The sequence below is a fragment of the Canis lupus genome, chromosome 13 (assembly GCF_003254725.2).
Source record: "Canis lupus dingo isolate Sandy chromosome 13, ASM325472v2, whole genome shotgun sequence".
NCBI lineage: Eukaryota > Metazoa > Chordata > Mammalia > Carnivora > Canidae > Canis > Canis lupus.
The window spans coordinates 12,693,717-12,716,832 of NC_064255.1; the positions used below are offsets into that span (position 1 = coordinate 12,693,717).

A 23,116-nucleotide genomic window follows, 5' to 3' on the forward strand; every position below is an offset into this window, starting at 1 on the left:
TAGGGATGTAAAAACAATAATACAATATTGCACAATATCAGAAATAAATGATATACAATACACTGCCTTCAAGTAGCTTAACATTCATTGAGAAATAATTCAAGAATGCTAATTAAAATAAATTACCTAAGCATTCATAGTTGCAAAATATCATAGTACCTTTAAGTGAGAGCATACCATTTCTCTGCTCAAAATTTTCTAATGAGTCCCATTTCAATTAGAGGGAAATATGATATCCTTTCAGTAGCCTACAAGACCACATCTTCCTTCTCTCTCTATCACTTCATTTCCTCCTGCTCTCACCTCCTTGCTGTTCTTCATACTTATGCTTTATGGTGTTTGCTCTGGCTATCCCCTAAAACATCCTATCCTCACATATCAGCAAGACTTATTCCTGCACTAGCTTCCATCCTGTGCTCAAATGTCACCTTCTCTTGAAGGTGAAAAAGGTCTATTCTGACCATCAATACATCCTCTCTGCAGCCTTGGCATTCCAAATCCCTCAACCCTTCATCTATTTTCTTCTTTTTTTTAAGACTGTATTTATTTATTTTTAGAGAGAGAGATAAAGAGGGGGGCAAGGGCAGGGGGAAAGAATCTCAAGCAGACTCCCCACTGATGTAGAGCCAGTCAAGGGGTGCAATTCCATGACCTTGATATCATGAGACCTCAGCCAAAAACAAGAGTTGTTGGCTCAACCAGCTGAGCCACCCGAGTGCCCCCTTCTCCCCATCTATCTTTTTCTATGACTTTTTACTTTCTAAAGTACTCTACAGCTTAATAATTTATTATATATTTGTCTTTTTTGCCCTTACCTTCTGTACTATAAGCTAGCTCCAAGAAGACAAGAAGATATTGTTACACCTGACACACCAGTGTTCAGTAAATATCTGTTGAATTAATAAATATATAAGCATTGAAGGAGTGAAAGAGAGTGAAATCATAATCCAGGAAAAGAAGAAAAACACTCATAGAATGAGCTGATTGGATCAGGTAAGATTTAGGATAATATATGTTAAGAGTGTTACAGCTAGAAAAGGAAGAAATGTGGGGCATTCAGCTGGAGGAAATGAATGGAGAGAGGAGGAAAGAGGAAAGGCATGATATATCTAGGAAAGAAAACAATTATTTCATTTGATTAAGCGGGGAGATATTGCAAAATACATGTGGCAAAAAAAATGACATAAGAAATTACTGTTGGAGTAGAAGGCTAAAGAATGTTGCCTTTCTTTAATAGATAATAGGAAAACAGTGACATGAAATGATCAAAATGAACTAGAAATAATGAGACCAAGGCATGGGAGGGATAGAATGGGTTCAAGGAACACCGGAAAACTCTGATGTTAATCATAATCATAATCGTAATTGGTCAGGCATTCCTAATTTAAAATGTCATGATCTCCAATTTAAAGAGGAAAAGAGCACTGTATGATAAAAATCAGCTTATTTGTTAGCATTTACCTTTCAAGTACATAAAAAGCAAGGTATATCTGTCTAGTAATTGTACCACTGGATAATCTAGAATTTGTTTCCTGAAAGCCTCATGAGTGAGCAGGAAAATCAAACAGAATATACTCACTCGCTGGAAGGAATCTCAGCCAAATTTCTATTTTCCAAGACAGAGGAACACCTGCCATGTGTCCTGAAACCTTTACTATATAAAATCTTCCTTTAGGAATATAGGAAGAGTCTACTTCCTTGGTTAAAAACAAAACAAACAAACGTGAAATCTGTCCTTTTTATAGCAAACGTTAATGTCTTCTGCATCTGTTGTGGTATTCGTAGAGTGATTATGAAACCGTTATTTCCCCATTGTGATTCCCTCCTTATGTTACCCTGTGGGCAGAATTTGTATCTCAGAGGCTGCCAGAAATGAAATACCAAAGATTTGCAGTGAAATATGTGTCTTCTCAACGGAGAAAAGTTAATATAACTATCTTGTTTATAACAGACAGACAAACACACACATTATTTTCCTAATATTCAACTGCTTAAGCATTTTGCTTTTTTAAGTATCAAAACTTAGATTTATTTTTTTATAGAGTCTTTATATTCATTAAAAAAAACAAAACAAACAAACAAACAAAAAAACAAGTTTCCTCAAGAAGAAGCCATTGTGTTCTTACATCTCAATCACTAATTGTGGCGGGGGGAGGTGGGGCTTTTGAAAACATGAAGTTCTTTAAAATTTTATGTCTAGTTATTATAACCTACCTCCACAAGTGGTAAGATTCTTGGATTACTACAAAATAAATGTTGCTTCACTAAGGGAAGATTTAAAACTTGACAAAAATTAAAATACCCTTTCCATAAATAAGACAGATTATTTGCAAAAATAATAGTAACAAAGAAAAGGCCACTGTGCTTGGATGTATTCTCTGCACTTGTGGAAGGGATGTATTCGAGTGTGCACTTAGAGATCAGACAGCTTTGAGATTACCCTGCTGGATGCTGCACCAGGCAGCATTTGATCCACCAAATGTATTGTAACTGCTTTTCAATCTGTTAGTAATAAAGCAGCCAAAAATACTGCCATAGCTTGTTTTATTTTATTTATTTTTATTATTTTTATTTTTTTTTGCCATAGCTTGTTCTATAAATCTGTCCTCGAAGACTAGAGTGTACATTATTAGTCATTCTAATCCTGTAAAGCTGGACTTAAATTTCCTAGTTTGACCTCCCCTCCCCATTCTCTTATACTTACTCAGTATTTTGCAAATGTCCTTACTGATCAGACAAGAAACTTGAAAAACATAGAATATATTCCAAAAAACCTTCTCAATTAACTAAAAGACCATCAGGCATTCGCTGGCACTGATTTCATTACTCTCCACTAAATCTATCATTTTCTCTTTTCTCTCCTCTCTTTATCTGTCCCCCTATCCTAAGTGTCCTGCTTTTCTGATCTTCTCTAACTTTCTCTCATCTATTCTCTACACTTCTTCAACGTTCTCTTTATAGTTCCTATTTAAATTTAGATTCATTGACTTGTTTAAAAACAACGCATGAAACTGAAGCATTTTGATGTGACATTACCAAGTCTAACTATTTAGTGAGGTATTTAATCTCTCCAAAAAGAAAGGTCTTCATCTACCTGAAGAATAGTTAACTTCTTCTATTAAGTTATAATTTGATAAAAATTAATATAACTTTGCATGCTTTTTGTGGTATGGGTATTTTTTATTATATCTATTTTAATCCAGGAAGTTTTTTTTAGAATTTTGTTCCAGTTAAAGGAGGCACCCAACAAATTGTTTTATGCGTTAAGGACCCTCAACACAATGCTTACAAATTTTGGTTGTCATCCTATCATCTTTTAATAGGATTCCACTTTGTGACTTTTGAAAAGTACAGTTAATAGTGTCCTTAGATTGCCTATATATAATGCCAAGCTTTTTTCTTTGTTTTTCTCCCAAGTGGAAAATCAAAATATCTACTAATTGTTAGGAAGTATCTAGGGATCAGTTTGAAGTCAAAGCTTCATTTTGTGAATATTTACTTCAGATTATGTGTACTCAAAGCTAACAACTAAATGCCATTCCCTGTGAATAGTCTTATTTTTTAAAGCAACTGAACATTTAATATTTACATGAATACATCATTTATTCTTATGTTCATTCATTACCAATGGTGAATTCTTTGCCACATTCTTGAACTTGATCCAGATAACTAACTTAGAAAATCCTAGCATTCCTTGATGGATCATTTTATGGAAATAACTCAAACATAGTAGGGTAAATCAAATTTATAGGGCAAAAAAAAAAAAATGTCATGTAACAAAGTTTACACTTGACTAGGCCAGAGATTGATCTCCTTACCTTCTAATTCTACTGCTGTCATCAGACTATCCTTGACATAGTTAGGTATTCAATTCTACTTTTTAAATTAGAGATCATGATTAAAGATGCTTAGATTATATCTCTAGTATGTCTTTTCTGTCAAAGATGTTAGTTTTCAAGATCTAAATTTGTGAAATTTAATTCCACTGAGATCAGTGAGATAAAACTCTCAATTACTTGTTCTAAAAAGCAAGCTGATATGTATTATTAACACCTATTATTTATTGATTTGGTTATGGTTCAATTTCCTTCATTTATTGAACATAATTAAAAGTTTCTGGCCAAGGGGTGCCCAGGTGGTTCAGTCCATTAAGCAGCTGCCCTCAGCTCAGGTCATTATCTTGGGGTCCTGGGATTGAGGGTTGGAGTTTGGGGATTGAGTTTGGAGACAGAGATGGGCTCCCTGCTTAGTGGGGAGCCTGCTGTTCCCTCTCCCTCAGTCCCTCCCCCATCCCTCCCCCCCACACACACCACTTGTGCTCACTCACTCTCTCTCAAATAAATAAAATCTTTAAAAAAAGAGTTTCTAACCAAAATAATCATCTGAAAAACTAGACACAATTAGGTAAACTATTCCATTAATTTTTAATGATCTTATATATCTTGTATAAATAAAGGACTTTTGGGGATCCAACAAATCATTTTATAAATGCAAAATTTCTATACAAGGAATTAAAAAAAACTTCCTTTAATTTTTTTGTATAATTTCATAATCTATATTATGAATACCTATCAAAACACACCTATCAAAACATACAAATCTATACAAGGAATTAAAAAAAAAACTTCCTTTAATTTCTTTGTATGATAATTTTGTAATCTATATTATGAATGCCTATCAAAACATACAGCTTTTTAACTGTATTATCTATACTGAAGTCAAATTTCTGATTATGACATCCTACACTTTTCAGGAGTAGCCCTGCCAATAGAAGCTGCCTTCTTCCTTAGTGCTGCCTCAGAACTCACACCCTAGTCCTACTGAACTACATGTACTTCTGAATGTGCCATATGTCATAGCTCTGTCTCAACATGAAGTTTTCATGCTAAAAAATCCAACCCTTCAAAAAAAAAAAAAATCCAACCCTTCTTGTCTAACTGTAAAATCCCTACTTATTTGTTAAGACTCCACCAAAGTGTCATGTCCTGTGTGAAGTACTTCCTGAACTGCCCAAAAGGAGCTCATTAGTTTCCACTTTTGTGCACTCTACCATAAATATCCCTGTTTCTATATGGCACCGTGTTATTACTTTACCTTTCTGTAACTTCTGCTAGACTGTGATCTACCCAAAGAAAGCAGACATATTTATCTTTGCATTTTCCATGTTGAGCATAGTGTCTAATATATAGTAGCTGTTTCATATATTTATGGTTGAATAAAGAATGCATGAATGAATCTTCTTTAACTGATTTGTCATCTATTAACATTACAATGATACACTTTTTGTATCTGAGGTGAGCAATAGCTGGAAAGTGAACTTCAAAATAAAACCAAAAACATTTGTCCAAAATCAATTAGCCAGTATTTGTTTAGTATACAACTTTCATTATAACCTCTGTTCCCTTCCATGGGGAGTTTCTATTTTATCAAAATTTCCAGTGTAGGTAATGATGTTATGGTGATAGATTGAGTGGTCTGGAAAAATGATGTTGAGGAAATAATACCTAGTGGTGATACCTTCAGGCAGCAGAAGCCAACAGAATTACAAAAGTATACTGACTAAGTACTAAATGCCTTAATGAACACTAGCATCAGTATAAGTTTAGAGATGTTGATAATATATGCCAACATTATATATTTATCTTCTACTTCTAGGTGTTATATCACAGCAAACAAATGTATTTTGAATGCTTAATAAGATTCAAGTACTGTACTTAGTGCAACAGACAAAAAGATATCCTAAATGGTCCTGTGCTAATGGCAGACTCTGTCTTCCAGAAGCTTACATTGTAGGGAGACAGTACATAAACCCAAAATTACCAAACAACCATCCATTATACTTGTGATAATTTTATGTAGCAAAAAAAAAAAAGAAAAAAATCATGTCATATATATAAGAAGGGTGCATGTGCCATTTTTTTCACAAGCCATTTTTGTCTCTAAAAGTTTTGTAAAGAGTTGGGCAATTAGTATATATTTTTCTTTGCCACCAGAAAAGTCACTTAGTCCAATCACAGGCTTAAAATATCTACAGAATCATGGGCAGCCTGGGTGGCTCAGCAGTTTAGCGCCACCTTCAGCCCAGGGTATCCAACTGGGATTGAGTCCCGCATCAGGCTCCTTGCATGGAGCCTGCTTCTCCCTCTGCCTGTGTTTGTGCTTCTCAATTTCTGTGTCTCTCATGAATAATTAAATAAAATATTTTTAAAATAAAAATCAAAATAAAATAAAATATCTACAGAATGCAGTTCTTCTTACAATTAGACAATACTTACAATGAAAGAGAAGAGAGTATGATGAAAGAGTACTCTTTCTCTTACAATTCTCTTACATTGTACTATACCGTAGGAATAGGAATACCATAGGAAAAAAAATACCATAGGAATAAAAAGATATTAAGATCCTTTAGATCTTAAGGAATAAACCTTAAGGATCTTAAATAAGATCCTTTAGATCTTAAGGAATAAACAATTACACACCAAAAAATTGAATAACATAAAAAAATGGAAAAAAAATCCTAGGGATCCCTGGGTGGCGCAGCGGTTTGGCACCTGCCTTTGGCCCAGGGCGCGATCCTGGAGACCCGGGATCGAATCCCACATCAGGCTCCCAGTGCATGGAGCCTGCTTCTCCCTCTGCCTGTGTCTCTGCCTCTCTCTCTCTCTCTCTCTGTGACTATCATAAATAAAAAAAAAAAAAAAAAAAAAAAGAAAAAAAATCCTAGAAATATACAATCTACCCAGTGAATAATGAAGACACAGAAAATCTCAATAGATCAATAATTAGCATATAGATTTAAAAAGTAACCAAAACCCTCCCAGCAAAGAAAAGCTCAGGAACAGGTGACTGTATGGGTAAATTTTACCAAATATTTAAGGAATTACCATTGATCCCTCTCAAATTTTCAAAATACTGAAGAAGAGGAAACCATTCCAAATTCATTTTTTTTAAGACCAGCATTTCCTTGATGGCCATAGCCAAAGATATTATAAGAAAACTATAGGGTAACATACCTGATGAAATAGATGCAAAAATCCATAGCAAAACACTAGCAAACCAAATTAAACAGCACATCAAAAGGATTATACACTTTGACCAAATGGAATTTATCCCTGGGATGCAAGGATGGTTCAACTGACAGATTAAATATGATACACTACAATAATAGATTAAAGGATAAAGATCATATGATTATCTTAATAAATGCAGAAAAAGCATTTGACAAAATTCAAATATCCTTTTATGATAAAATTTCCCAGCAAATTAGATGTAATGGATGTACCTTGAAATAATACAGGCCATACATTAAAAACTCACAGCTATCATCATACTCAACAGTAAAAACAAAACAAAACAAAACAAACCAACAAACAAAAAACTCAAAGCTTTTTTTCTGAGAGCAGGAGCAAGGCAAGGATGCCCAACTCTCAGCACTTCTATTCAACAAAGTACTGGAAGCCTAGCCAGACAAATTGGGCAAGGAAAAAAAAAGGCCTTCAAATTAAGGAAGAAGTATGTATGCATGTATCTCTTTTTGCAAGTGACAGCATCTTATATGTAGAAAACCCTAACTCCTAATTTATTTATTGTTAGAACTAATAAATAAATTCTGTAAGGTTGGTCTACAAAATAACAGAAATCACTTGAAATTCAATACATTAACACCAAAGTCTGAAAAGGAAATTTAGAAAACAATCCTATTTACAGTAGCATCAAAAAGAATAAAATACTAAGAAATAAAGTTAACCAAGGAAATGAAAACTTGGATATGGAAAACTACAAGACATTTATAGAGGAAATTGAAAAAAGATACAAATAATTGAAAGATATTCCATGTTTATGGATTGGAAGACATTATTGTTAAAATGTCCATAATATCCTAAACTATCTACATATTCAATGCAATAACTACCAAACCCCAATGGCATTTTTTTACTGAAGGAGATACATAAATAATCCTAAAATTTATATGGAACCACAATAGACCCAAAGTAGCCAAAGCAATTTTGAGAATGAAGATCAAAACTGGAGACCTCACACTGCCTAACATCAAAATATATTACAAAACTACAATAATTAAAACACTATGATACTAGCATAAAGATAGACATAAGGATAAATGAAACAGAATAGAGAATCCAGTTGATAAACCCACATCAAATTATCTTTGTCAAAGGTGAAAAAATACACAATGGGGAGCGAATAATCTCTTCAACAAGTGATGTTGGGAAAACTGGATGTCTACAAGCAAAAGAATAAAAATAGACCGTTATCTGTAATTTACCTGAAAAATGATCCAAGATACCTGTTTTAAGGAAGCCCAATAAGCTACAAAGAAACCCACAGAAAAATAATTCTTTAAAATCAAGAAAACAATACATGATCAAAATAAAAGTTTAACAAAGAGATCTGTTCACAATATGAATTATTAAAGAGAATAAAGAAGAAAGGAAATAAGTTTATTACAGTGAGGCGCTCGCGTGGCTCAGTTAAGTACCTGACTCTTGAGTTCGGCTCAGGTAATGACTTCAGGGTCCTGGAATCGACCCCATATCAGGCTCCACACTCATTAAGGAGTTTGCTTCAGGATTCTCTCTCTCCCTCTGCCCTTCTTCCCATTCTCTCTCTTTTTCTCTCTCTCAAATAACTAAATAAATCTTTTTTAAAAAAGAACGTTTATTACAGAAATGATGGCACAGAACTTGTAAAATCTGGGAAGAGATTTGGACATCCAAGTTTATAAAAGTCAGGGGCCCCCAAACAAACTCAACATAAAAATATATTCTCCAAGATGAATTATAATAAAACTGGCAAAAATTAAAGACAAAGAGAGAATCTTAGAAATAACAAGAGAAAAGAGGCTCATAATTTATAAGGGGACCTGTACAAGGCAATCAGTGACTTTGTCAGGACAAACTTACAGACAAGAACTGAGAGCAATGTTATACTCAAAGTGCTGAAAGAATAAAACTCTCAGGCAAGAATACTCTATACAATAAAGTAGTCCATTAGAAGAGTTCAGAGAAAGATGAGATTAGGATGGTCCTACATAAACAAAAGTTGATGGAGCTTATCACCACTAGACCCATCTTACAAGAAATGCAGAAAGCAGTATCTCAAGCTGAAATGAAAGGACACTAATTAGTAACATGAAAATATACAACACATTGGTAAAGATAAATATATATTTAATTTCAAAGTACTAATATGATGGTATATTAACTACTTAACTCTAGAATAAAAGTTAAGGACAAAAGTTTTAAAAATAATTACAGTTATAATTTGTCAATGAATACAAAAAATAAGATAAATTGTAACATCAAAAACATGAAGTGGGGAGTAAAAGAACAGAGATTTATTATGTGAATCAAGTTGTTAGTATAAAATAGACAGTTATATCTAGAAGATATTTTATGTAAGTCTCGTGGTAACCACAAAGCAAAGCTCACAGTAGATATTCAAAGCATAAAGAGAAGGGAGTCAAAGCATACTACTATGGAAAGTCATCTATTCACAAAGGAAAAGAGCAAGAGAGAAAGAAGAGAACATGAGAACTATAACAAAGTCAGAAAATAATTGATAAGATGGTATTAGCTAGTCCTTACCTATAAATAATTACTGTAAATGTAAATGGATGGTATTCTCCAAGCATAAAATATAGAGTAGCTGAATAGATTTAAAACAAAACAAAACAAAAACAAAACTATGTGCTGCCTCCTGGAGACACTTCAACTTCAAGGACACCCATATGCTCACAGCGAAGGGATAATAAAAGATTTTTGGAAACCACAAGAGGCAGTGGTAGCTCTACTTACATCTGACAATATAAACTGTAACAAGAGATAAAGCCACTATATGATAATTAGATTTTTTGATCAAAGAGATATAATAATCATAAATGTATATGCAAATTGGGGCTCCTGGGTGGCCCAGTCAGTTCAGCATTAACTGATCTGAAGGGAAAAATAGACAACGATAATAGTGGGGGACTTCAGTACTCCACTTTCAACAATACATAGATCATTTAGATAGAAAAGCATTAAAGAAATATTGGACTTGAACTATACTTTAGACCAAATAAACCTAATGGACCTATACAGAACATTCCTTACAAAGCAGCAAAATACGCTTTTTGTTTTTTGTTTTTTTTTTCTTAAGTACACACAGAACACTCTCCAGTATACATCATATCACCAAAGAAGTCTTAACAAAGTTAAAAGTGAAATCATATCAAAAATCTTTTCCAACCACAGTGGTGTGAAACTAGAGATATCAATAACAGGAGGAAAACCAGAGAATTCACAAATATGTGGAAATCAAATCCTACACTCACAAACAGCCAATCATTGAAAGAACAAATCAAAAGGGAAATCAAAAAATATCTCTAAATGAACAAACAAAAAGAAGAGAAACACAATATGCTGAAATTTGTGAGATACACCAAAGTAGTTCTGAGAGAAGTTTATAGTAATAAATGTCTACATTTAAAAAAACAGGGAGATCTCAGGCAGCCTGGGTGGCTCAGCAGTTTAGCCCCACCTTCAGCCCAGAGCCTAATCCTGGAGACCCAGGATGGAGTCCCACATCTGGCTCCATGCAAGGAGCCTGCTTCTCCCTCTGCCTGTGTCTCTGCCTCTCTCTCTCTCTCTCTCTCTCTCTCTCTCTCTCTCTGTGTCTCTCATGAATAAATAAATAAAATCTTAAAAAAAGGAAGATCTCAAATAAATGAGTTAACTTTATATCTCAAGGAAGTAGGAAAATAATATACTAAGCCAAAAGTTAGCAGAATAAAGGAAGTAACAAATATTAGAGCAGAAATAAATGAAATAGAGAACAGAAGAACATTAAAAAAGATCAAAGAAATGAAGATCTGGTTTTTTAAAAGATACACGAATTTGACATAGGTTTCGATGGACTAACTAAAAAAGAGAGGGACAGAGACAGAGATAACTCAAACAAACAAAACCAGAAAGGAGAGACATTACATTGATATCACAGAAATAAAAAGGTTCATAAGAGATTGTTATGAACAATAATCTACTGAAAAATTGGATAATCTATAAGAAATGGACAAATTCCTAGACACATATGACCTACCAACTAAAACATGAAGAAATAGTAAATCTGAACAGATCAATGACAAGAGATTAAATTATTAAGCAAAAGCCTTCCAATTAAGAAAAGCCCAGGACTAGAAGGCTTCAAGGGTGAATTTTACCAAACATTTAAAAAGGAATTAATGCTAGTCTTTCCCAAACTCTTCTGAAAAACTGAAGAGGAGAGAACATTCGAAATCTCATTTTATGAGATCAGAATTATCCTGATTCCAAAGCCAGATTAGGACACTAAAAGAAAATAAAATGACAGGACAAAGTCCATGGTAAATATAGATGTAATTTTTTTAACAAAATAGTAGCAAATGCAACTCAACAGCACCTCAAAAGGAATATACACCACCATCAATTGGGAATTATGCCAGAGATGCAAAAATAATCAACACATGCAGATCAATTAATCACATTAATAGAATGAAAGATAAAAATCATGTGATAATCTCAATAGACACAGAAAAAGCATCTGACAAAACACTCTTTCATGATAAAAACTCCCAAGTAAATGGGTATAAAAGGAATGAACCTCAACTTAATGAAGGCCATATATGAAAAGCCCACAGCTAACATCATATTCAATGATGAAAGGTTGAAGGCTTTTCCTCTAAGGGAACAAGACTAAAGTTGCTCAGTCTCATGACTCTCATTCAACACAGTACTGGAAGTTCTATCCAGAGTAATTATGAAAGAAATCCAATCCAAAGTAATTATGAAAGAAATCCAAACCAGAGAGGAAAGTAAAATTGTCTCTGTCGGCAAATGATGCAATCTTATGTCTATAAAATCTTGGAGACTCCACCAAAAGCTACTAGAACTAATTAACAAATTTAATAAAGTTGCAGGATAAAAAAATCAACATTCAGAAATTAGTTGTGTTATTATAAACCAAAAACAGAATATCTGAAAAAGAAAGAAAACAATATCATTTACAATAGCATAACCAGTAACAACAATAAAATTTGGGAACAAATGTAACCACATTTAAGCCATCTATAGACTCAATGCAATTCATGTCAAAATTCCAATGGCATGATTTCACAGAGACAGAAATTCATGGAATCACAAAAGACCCTGAATACCTATAGCAATCCAGAGAAAAGAGAACAAAGCTAGTGGCATCATTCTTTCTTATTTCAAACTATTATGAAGCTACAGTAGTCAGAGTATGGTATCATACTGGCACAAAATTGGTCAGTATTTTTATACCATACTGTATAGTATAGCATTTTTATACCATACTGGAATAAAAATGGACACATACACCAATGTAATAGAATTGAGAGCTCAGAAATAAACCCTCACATTTACAGCCAACTAACATTTAACAAAGGAACCAAGAATACTCAAGGGGTAAACCGTAGTTTTTCCCAATAAATGGTGTTGGGGAAACTGTTTAATCATATGCAGAAAAATGAAATTGCACCCTATCTTACACTACTCACAATAATTAGAATTGGAATAAAACCGAATTTTGTAAAAATCCTGGGAGAAAACATAGAAAAAAATTTCCTTGACATATGTCTTGGCATTGATTTTTTGGATACGACACCAAAAGTATAAGCAACAAATGCAAAATAAATAAGTAATACTACATCAAATTAAAAATCAATCTTCTGGGGCAACTGAGTGGCACAGTCAGTTAAGTTTCTGACTCTTGGTTTCAGCTCAGATTGTGATCTCAGGGTCATGAGGTTGAGCTCTATGTTGGGCTCTGCACTCAGTGCAGAATCTGCTGGACATTCTCTCTTCCTCTCCCTCTGCCCCTCACTACCCTTGTTCATGCTCTCTCTCTAAAATAAAATAAATAAATCTTTAAAAAGAAACCTTCTACACAGTAAAAGAAACAACAAAATGAAAAGGCAGCCTAAAGAATGGGGGAAATATTTGCGAACAATATATCTAATAAGGAAGGCATTAGTATTCAGAGTATATTAGAAACTCATATAACTCAATAGCAAAACAAACAACAACAAAATAAATTTTTAAAAGCCCACAAAAATAAATCTACTTTGAAAATAGGCATAGAATCCAAATAACTATTTTTCCAAAGAAGAAATACAAATGGCTAAGAGGTACATGAAATAATGTTTAACATCACTAACCACAAGGGAAACACAAATCAAAAGCACAATGAGATGTCACCTTATACCTGTTAGAATGACTGTCATAAAAAAGGTGATAGTTCACAAGTATTGCTGAGGATGTGGTAAAAGGGAATCCCTGCTCACTGTTGATGGGAATATAAATTGGTATAGTCAGAATGAATAAGAATATGGAGGTTCCTCAAGAAATGAATGATATAAATTTCATATGATGCAGGAATTCTATTTTTGGGTATATAACCAAAAGAAATAAAATGAGGATCTCAAAGAGATATCTGCATTCCCATGTTCATTATAGCATTATTCACAATAGCCAAGATATGGAAATAACCTAAGTATCCATATATGGATGAATAGATAAAGAAGTATAGTGTATATAATTTTAAATATTATTCTGTCATGAAAAAGTAGGAAATCCTGCCTTTGTAACATCATGGATGGACCTCAAAGGTATTATGCTAAGTGACATAAGTCAGACAGAGAAAACAAATATGATCTCATTTGTATGTGGAACTTAAAAATGATTCATTCATCTTGCATCTTAGAAACAAAGAGAAGAATGATGGTTGCTAGAGGATAAGAGGTGCAAAAAATGGGGAGATGTGAGTCAAAGGATATAAACTTCTAGTAATAAAATGAATAAATTCTGGGGATCCAGTATACAACATGGTGACAATGGTTTCTAATATTGTGTCATTACTTGCAAGTTGATAAAAGAGTAGATTTTAAGTATTCTCTCTCACATACACAGAAAGAACAAAGAAAAAAAAGAAGGTAATTATGTGAGCTACAGAGGTATTAATTATCCATATTGTGTAACATTTGCAATAGATACATATATCAAATCAATACATTATATAAGTTCAAGAACAACCCAATTTTATGTGTCAATTAAATTTCAATGAACTGAAACAATAAAACTTTTTCATCATATTCATATAAGAGTTTGATTTGTAGTTTTCTATTGTGCATATTATGGGAATCTATGATACACCCCAGGAGACAGAATAATTAAAACAGGGTTGGGATTACCTGGTCCTTAAAGGTTGGCAATATTTCTATGTGAAGCCATTTGGACCTGGTATTTTGTGTATTTGTGTGTGTTGGGGGGGATACTTTAAACAATTATTTTCTATATTACTCTTACGATTATTGCTCTATGTAGACTTTCTATACTGGGATCAATGTTGGTCAATTTCATAATGTATTTTTGTTTATGTCTCATATTTATTGACTATCTGCTTTAAGAATGTTGATGCTATGCTATGTGGTGAATAAATACTCAAAACTGGAGTTTTTGTTAGGATATGCCTCCTTTTGATAACTTTTATATTCTTTGTTTAAAAAAAAAAAGTACATGTTGGGGCACCTGGGTAGCTCAGTTGGTCAAACAACCAACTCTTGATTTTGGCTCTGGTCATGATCTTAGGTTGTGAGATCAAGCCCCATGTTGGGCTGCATGCTCAGCATGGAGTCAACTTGAGATTCTCTCCCTCCCCTTCTATCTCCACCTGATTGCATACATTCTCTCTCCCTCTCTGAAATACATAAATAAACCTTAAAAAAAAAAAAAAAGTACCTGTTGATGAGGATGTGGAAAAACTGGAACCCTTATACAATGTTGATGGGAATGTAAATTGGTGCAACAAATTACATTTATGGAACCAACTACACTATGGAAAACTCTGGAAGTTTCTCAAAAATATTAAAAGTAGATCTATTATAAGATCTAGCAATCACAACTGAGTATATTTATAAAACATTCAAAATAAGGATCTCAAAGAGACATCTAAGCTCCTGCTTTCATTGCAGCATCACTCACAATAGCCAAGATATGGAAACAATTGAAATGCCCATCAAAAGATAAATGGATAGGGACATCTGGGTGGCTGAGCCATTGAGCGCCTGCCTTCAGCCCAGGGTGTGATCCTGGAGTCCCGGGATTGAGTCCCATATCAGGCTTGTAGCAGGGAGCCTGCTTCTCCCTTTGCCTGTGGCTCTGCCTCTCTCTCTGCCTCTCATGAATAAATAAATAAAAATCTTAAAAAAAAAAAAGATGAATAAAGAAACGATGGCATCTACATACAATGTAATTTCACTCACTTTTTTTTTTTTTTTTACAGATTTTATTTATTTATTCATGAGAGAAACAGAGAGAGAGAGAGAGGCAGAGACACAGGCAGTGGGAGAAGCAGGCTCCATGCAGGGAGCCTGACATGGAACTCGATCCTGGGTCTCCACGATCACGCCCCAGCAGAAGGCAGTGCTAAACCGCTGAGCCACCAGGGCTGCCCCACTCTTAAAAAAAAAAAAAAAAAAAAAAAAATCCTGCCAAATGTAATAATATGGATAAACCTAGTAAACATTATGCTAAGTGAAATAAGCCAGATAATGAGGGGCATATACTATATGATAGCACTTATATGAAGTATCTAAAATAGTCAAAATTTTAAAAATAATAATATAAATAAATAAAGTCAAGTATATAGAAATAGAAAGTAGAAGGGTGGTTGCCAGGGCTTAGGGAGATGGGAGGTTTCTGTTCAACAGGTAAAATTTTCAGTTATGCAAGATGAATAAGGTCTAGAGATCTACTGTTCAACATTGTGCCTACAGTTAACACTACTGTATTGTGGATTAAAAGTTGGAGGATAGATCTCATTTTATGTATTCTTACAATAAAAGAAAAAAGAAAACACCTGTAAATTCTGATGAAAATAATTAAAGCTTTATATTTTTGCAAATGAACTGAAGCAGCACATCAAAATCTTAAAAAAATAATAATATTCTCCTTCGACCAAGTATACTTAATTTCTATATTCAAAAAAGTAATATTTAAAAATTAATATAAACTTGTTCTTAAATTTCTTGAATAGTACATATTACATTTACCTGTGTATTCAAGGTGAAATCCTGCAGCAGAAACACTGATGTCTGATTGAAAATTTAGATATAGATTATTAGATGTACTATTCAACAGATGGGGTATTGTTGTTCCTGAAATGATAATTGAAAAGGCAGGTCAGTGATCACATAATAAATATTATAGTAAAACTAAGTAAGCTAACTACTAATCAGCCAACAGATTATCACTGAAACTATATATTGGTCAAGTATTTTTTCAGGAATTTTTTGATAAAAATATATTTCCTACATTTCTATTTCATTTTATTGTTTGTGACTATCTCCTAGGAGATAGGCCTTTGGGATCACTCTAGATTGTTCCCTAAAAATAGGCAGAAACAAAGAGTGGGTCAAAGCAGTAAATTTTGCAGATCACCTAAAATAATCATTTTGAATTTCACGTGTTTTTCAATATTCTAAAACATGAGCAAATAAGAAACTTAATTTTAAAGTGTACATGTGATTTTTATAGTATAGTAAAGATTATGTATGAGTTCAGAAGATATATTTATTACCCTTTGTATTATATATGTTATATATAAACATATATGCATTGCATTTAAGTATGTATTTATGTATGTTCTTCTATACCAGGTAAAGTACCTTGATATATCTTAGACTCTGACAGCAAAGCTGGTAAGTAGTGTTTGAAAAATCCGAATTATAAACTACTATTTGCCTTGTCTCCCAGCCAGTACATTATAATGATGTACTTCTGAAGTTCTAAAGGAAATCAACTTGACTTAATTCAATTCTGGACTTGAAAACATAAAATAGCTGCTTGAACCAATTACTTCCTGACTATTTGACATTGAGTAATAGATCAAGACCCTTAAGATTACAACTCAAGCAGTTTCAAATGATAAGCATAAAAATAAATGTCAAATCTATGTTTTAAGATAACCTTCAACAAGCATATTAGTTGATAGCATTGCAAAATTTTTCTGTAACTAGTTACTTTATACTTTCTTTGTACAACTCTGTGGACCTTTAACCACTCACTGATCTTTCTATAAAAGAAATCAGGACTAATTCATTATAAAACATATAATTGCATTGTTTTTCTTTTTTGCTTGCTTTCAACCTGTTATCCATCCATAGTATCCTCACAGCATCACTGAAGACAGGGGTAAACAGAAAATCAAAGTTCACTCGAACTGCCCTTAGTCTCTTAGAGAATCTTAGTGATGAAGAGCTCTGGCTCAAGAGTCCCACTAGCTAGGCCCCAGTCTCATTCTAACCCTAGCTGTACTACCTCAGGCAAGTTATTCCCTCTAAACTTCAGTCACATACCAGAACTGCTAGAAAGAGCAAACGAGGAAATGTATGGCTAGCCTCATATAGACCTAGCACTTGGTAAATCAATAGCTGCTATTTGTCACTTTTATTATTTTCATTGTTGTAGTTATTATTAAGGAAGTATTACATCTGATCTATTCTAAGTACATGTATACCTAAAATGTTACGGAATTTCTTCCAAGAAAGATTTCTACCTTCTTCTATGTCTAAAATACTTTTTATGACAAAACCAAGTCGCTCCTACTCCAGATATTTCTTCTTTCCTTTACTCAATGGTGATGCTGAAAAACTGGTTATCATACTCTATTTTAAAATCTACTAAAAACTTAAAACCATTCACACTGATTTAAGTATATCTGAAATGTAGAAGTTGATGGCGTAGCTATGTTCCTATGTCTGTAGTCAAAAAGTATAATAAAGTAAAAAGTATAGTTAAAATTAATATAAAATTTGATCTCACTTTTCGTATGCTGGAAAAAGCTGTTAGATTATTGCATAAATTACCTTTAAAAACCTTAAGAAATTTAAAAACCTTCTGGTCTTGGTACCTGGATATATATTAATTTTATGTAATTTTATTCATTTCTTGGAAATAATTTTATAGTCTCTTTATTCTCACTCAACAGTACTTTGTAACATTTACCATTCGTTAGACAGTCTCTAAAATTATTTTAATGTCTGGGTAACACACTTTGAGTAGACATATCATAATTACCAAGTACTGTCTAATTTTTAACTATTTAAGGGAAAAGGGCATACATATTATTCCTGAACCACAGCTTAGCTTAAAGTATTACTATAAAAGCATCAATAAATAATTACACAAATATAGTAAGAATAGAGTAAGGTTTTAAACAGCAATTTCAATGTCATTACCTTTGATGTCTTTCAAACTTCTAACTTTGTAATTTAGTTCCCTGTGTATGGTTTATAAAAATAAATCTAAACTGCCAAGTCAGAGTTCTGGGAGCTCTTTTAAAAAGAATGAGAGATTTTTATATTCCTAATTATTTCTATGTTTTAATTAAGCTCAACTTTCTATTTACCTGAATAACTTCCAAGTCGTGGAGCATTGTTGTCTCCTCCATCATAGAAGTCCAGAGAATCCCAATTATGTTCTGTAGCAAAGCTGACAACTTGCACCTGTGAAATAATAATTACTCATGAGAACACATATTTCTAACAATATAATAATATTATAGTCCTCATCACCACATTAGAAGAGAGAATTCCAAGCTGGGGCCATGCCATTGTGGCCTTTCATAAAAGGATTTTAACAGAACTGATTTTTGCCATTATGGGACTGGCCTTGCTGAGAAACATCCATGGGGTACCTAGCAGTGTTCACTATGGGTATAACGTTGATAATGTCTGTCACCATCTCAGAGTGTTCTCTTTATTAAAGGCTTTGGGTAATGGGTGCCTGGGTGGCTCAGTTGGTTAAGCATCCAACTCTTCATTTTGGCTCAGGTCATGATCTCAGGGTCATGAAATGGAGCCTCGCATGAAGCCCAGTGTCCACTCAGCAGGAAATCTGCTTGTGCCTCTCTGCTCCCAACCCCTGTTTTCTTCTATATATCTAAAATAAAGAAAGAAATAAAATCTAAAAAAAAAAAAAAAAAGAAGATAAAGGCTTTGGGTTAATTCATGTATTAGTGCCAGGAATTTCCATGCATGTTCTAAATAATTTGTTAACTTTTATGTTCTGGAGTGTTAGATTCTTGCCATTTTAACTAGGTTTATGCTGAATACATTTTTATTTTCCTTTATTTGCCTAAGCTTTGCTCAATTCCCTTTCATTCAAAAAATATTGACATTATTATTCCCTATGCACATTTTTAATATGTCTCAATATGGATGATCAAAATTATACTTTATAACTGATCTGGAATCATCTTCTAAAGATAATTTTTATGAATGGAGTCATAATAACTAAATTACTATAAAGGTCCCTAAAGTTGATGAGGGAAATGCTGGAGTACAATTCTCTCATGTCTATTAAATTTTATTTAAAGAAAGAGGCATGTGTTACTTTGTTGCACTTCACTTGGCACAGCTTGAGCTTTTGCAAGAACCTACAGGACCCCCACAACTGTGGATGTTATTTTTCTCAATAATATATTTTATTATTTTGGAGGAAGGAAAGGACTAACTTTATTAAAATGAATTTATGTTATTTAGATAAGTTTGTTATAAATGTAAGCACTGCACTCATTAACTAAATAATTATAACAATTACAGTCATTAAAAATTTCTTCTCCACAAAATAGACCATCATCATTCTTCCCTTCAAGTGAACGATGGTGCCACTTTTCCAGGGGTGAGTGCCACATGGCAACAGATACCCTGCCTGTGTGACAGGCATTAGGCCCAATGGCAATGTTCCAGGACAGGAAGAAGAATGGAATTAAAGCTGTATGATTGGAATTTTACCACCAGCTCCTTAAACAATGATCAATTCTGTCTTCATATCTGAGTTTTCCTTTCCTACAATTCAGGGAAAGAAAAGATCACATTCAGCTGAGAAAAAAAAAAAAAAAGAAGAAGAAGAAAGAAAAAGAAAAAAATTGTAAGGATTCATGCAGGAATTGACATTTGAGATAAGCTAAAAGTATTGAGAGGTTTTCCACTGAAAAATTATTGAATTATAAAAATGTAGAGGGGACAAGCTAGGAGGTGGATTTAGTGAACCATCGATAATCCAATTTAGCCACAGTAAAAGATATTTACATAGTAAGAGGAAACATGCATGCAAAGTTAGGAAAAGTTAGAAAGAGTGAGTTTTGTGGATTACAAGAGACTACAGAGTTAGGATGTTTGAATTTACAGGTTCCTGGCTCCCTCCACTCACTGGCATATAATCCTATGAGTTGTTAATCTTTCTATGCCTCCCATTACTCATATGAATCATTGTAATAAAGGTATCTAATTCATAGAATTGTTGTAAAAATTAAATTAATTTTAGTTTAGAGTAGTACCCAGTGTGTATAAAGGATGTAATGTGTCTTAGTTGAGACAGATTGGCCAAGAGATTATAAAGATGGAACACCACCACAATAAAATTATGTAATTGAGTAGTCCACTAAAGGTTTTGGAAGGAGTATAATCAGAAATACTTTAAGGACAGAACTGTGTTGGATGAAGAAAATGCAAGTAAAAAAAACAAAAAACAAACAAAAAAAACCCCAACAATTTCAGTGTCCACTGCAGTAGTCTGTGTGAGAAGCAATAAAAGATTGAAGCAGGGTGGTGGCAGGAATAAGTAATAGAAAAAGAGACCATGATGTCTCATGTGTTACTACAGGGGAAGTTACTGGATTTTATGTTATCTGAATAAGGGAAGGAAGTAAGAGGAATGACTCAAGAGTAATTTATCTTTTTTTTCTTGAGTTATGGAGATCAGAGAGGTGATAAGAACATAAATGAAGACATCTGTTGGAAAACCTATTATCTTAATGAGAAGAAGAAATTTTGTTTAATTCTGGATATATACGTATAGCAGACTGAGTACCGGCTTCCAAAAATATCAGATCTTCATCCCTGGAGCCTATACCTATTGCCTTATATGGGGGGAAAAAAGAAGGTATTTCATGTGCAATTAAACTGAGCATCCTGTGATAGGGAGATTATCCTGGATTATTCAAATGGGCCCTAAATACAATCATAAGAAAGATGTCAAAGGAGATTTGACACAGAAGACAAGAAGGCAGTGTGACCACGCGGGCAAAAAATGGAGTTCTAGTCAGACACCAAGGAGTGCTGGCAGCCACCAGAAGTCAGAAGGAGCAAGGAAGGATCCTCCTCTAGTGCCTGGGCAGAAGGGAGAGTAGAGGGTCAACCCGGTCAGCAGCCCAGTTACATCTCAGTAAAACTGCTCTGTGACTTCTGGCCTCCAGGATTGTGAGAGAATAAACTTCTGCTATTTTAAGCTATCAAATGCATGGTGATTTGCAGCAGCCACAGAAAACTAACAGTGTTTGCCACTCAGAGACTGGGCACATTGTGAATGTAGTTTGGTACAATAACCATGGAGGGTGTAGGAGACTCAAGTAAATGACCAAAGATCCACAATGACAAAAAGCCAAATGAGAGTCCAAAATGTAAAAAGAAGCAGCTATTGATTCAGCGTTAGAATTTTGCATTAGATGCGGCTGTCCATCATGGAACAGGATAGCTTTATGAGGTAATGAATCTCTAGTCACTAAAACCAGATATTCCTCATATAGACATTCAAATCTCATTTTAATTTGCTTGTTAGATTACATTCACTCGTGATGATCATTCTACAAATTGACACAATTAAGTAATGAACATTGTTTTCCCATAGTTATTCACATAAAGATTGTTCTTTTGCTTGATAACTGTTACTATGGTCCTGTTAGAATTCTCCATCAATATACTTTGCTAAAATAAGCAAACAAATGAATACACTAGTCCCCACAAACTTCTCATGTAAAATTAATATAACAAATTATTCTATTTGTTGAAGCTATTTCTAACAATTGCTCAGTAATTCTATATTATTTGTAATTTTTTCAGCATTCTAAATGTTTTTTTCTTTCCACCACTGGTTATTCCATTTCATCTCATATAGTATTTATTAGATATTTATATAATTCTTTGTTCACACATATATTCATCCTAACTGAATAAAATGAAATAAGCATTACATTAAACCTGATGTATTAGCCAGGTAGCTTTTAGGTAAAGCTGGTGAAATTTCATACTCCCTAATGAAATATAAATCACATATTATGTTTTTGTGTATGTTATATAATATTTTGTGATTTAGTGATATGTTTAAAATTACCATACATATAAGAGGTTAATTAGAAAAAAGAGAAAAAAATAGTGTTTGGCAGTCCTTTAGAATATTTAAAATGAAAAATCCAGTATTTTTCACATTCCATAAGTCTGCATAAATGCCCTGTGAAGCTCCAGTTTTGTTTTCTAAGGTATGATCATTAAATAAAAGGCTTCCTCAGTGAAAGATTTGATAGTGTCATTGTTATTAAGTGTCCAGTTTTGAATAGTGTTTGGCTAGAACAAGTGATATACAATGTACTTTGTCTGCAGATGTCTTCTTAGTTCATCATGCTGTCTTAACTCCTTAAAATAGTCCAAATTCCACTGCTTAGGGAGGTATTCATTGGTTCATTCTAAAAATATTTACTGAGCGTATACTGGCAGCACTGTGTTAGCTGCCAGAGCAGACTTACTTAGTGCCCTCATGAGCCTACAGATAATTAAGTAAGTAGTAACAGTAAAATGTGATGGGTGTTATAATAAGGAAATTACAGGGACCTATGAGAACATACAGCATGGGACTTAACCTTTTCTCGAGTTCACGCAAAGTCTTCCACAGGAACTGTTTTAAGTTGAGACAGAAATGATGACTAAGAATAAGCCAAAAAAAGGAGATCAAGGAGAGTGTCGCTTACAAAGGGAACAACATGCACAAAGGCCCAAAGGCAAAAGAGAGTTTTTATATAGAACTAAAATAGTGTAAACAGAAGAGGTAAGAACTGAGGACAAAGCACAAAGGCGAAATCAACCTGTCAAGGAGTTAAGAATATAGGGGACAGCTGAAGAACTGTAAGCAGGAAAGTGATAGTATTAGGCTTTTAATTTTAGGTTACTCTCTTTGCCCTCTGACAAATAGATTGGAGGAGAACAAGAACCTGGGACAGGGAGGATGAC

The 23,116-nt window shown here is 33.6% G+C and overlaps 1 protein-coding gene across 1 annotated transcript in view; it reads right to left on the reverse strand.

Annotated features, from left to right (window-relative positions):
• Positions 1-23,116, reverse strand: part of CSMD3 (CUB and Sushi multiple domains 3) — a 1,170,241-nt gene that overhangs the window by 127,603 nt on the left and 1,019,522 nt on the right. The window contains exons 37-38 of the mRNA XM_049093360.1: positions 18,463-18,559; positions 16,106-16,210 (exon numbers count right to left, since the gene is read on the reverse strand). Of these exons, the coding sequence (XP_048949317.1) occupies positions 16,106-16,210; positions 18,463-18,559 (202 nt within the window). The remainder of the gene's footprint in view (positions 1-16,105; positions 16,211-18,462; positions 18,560-23,116) is intronic.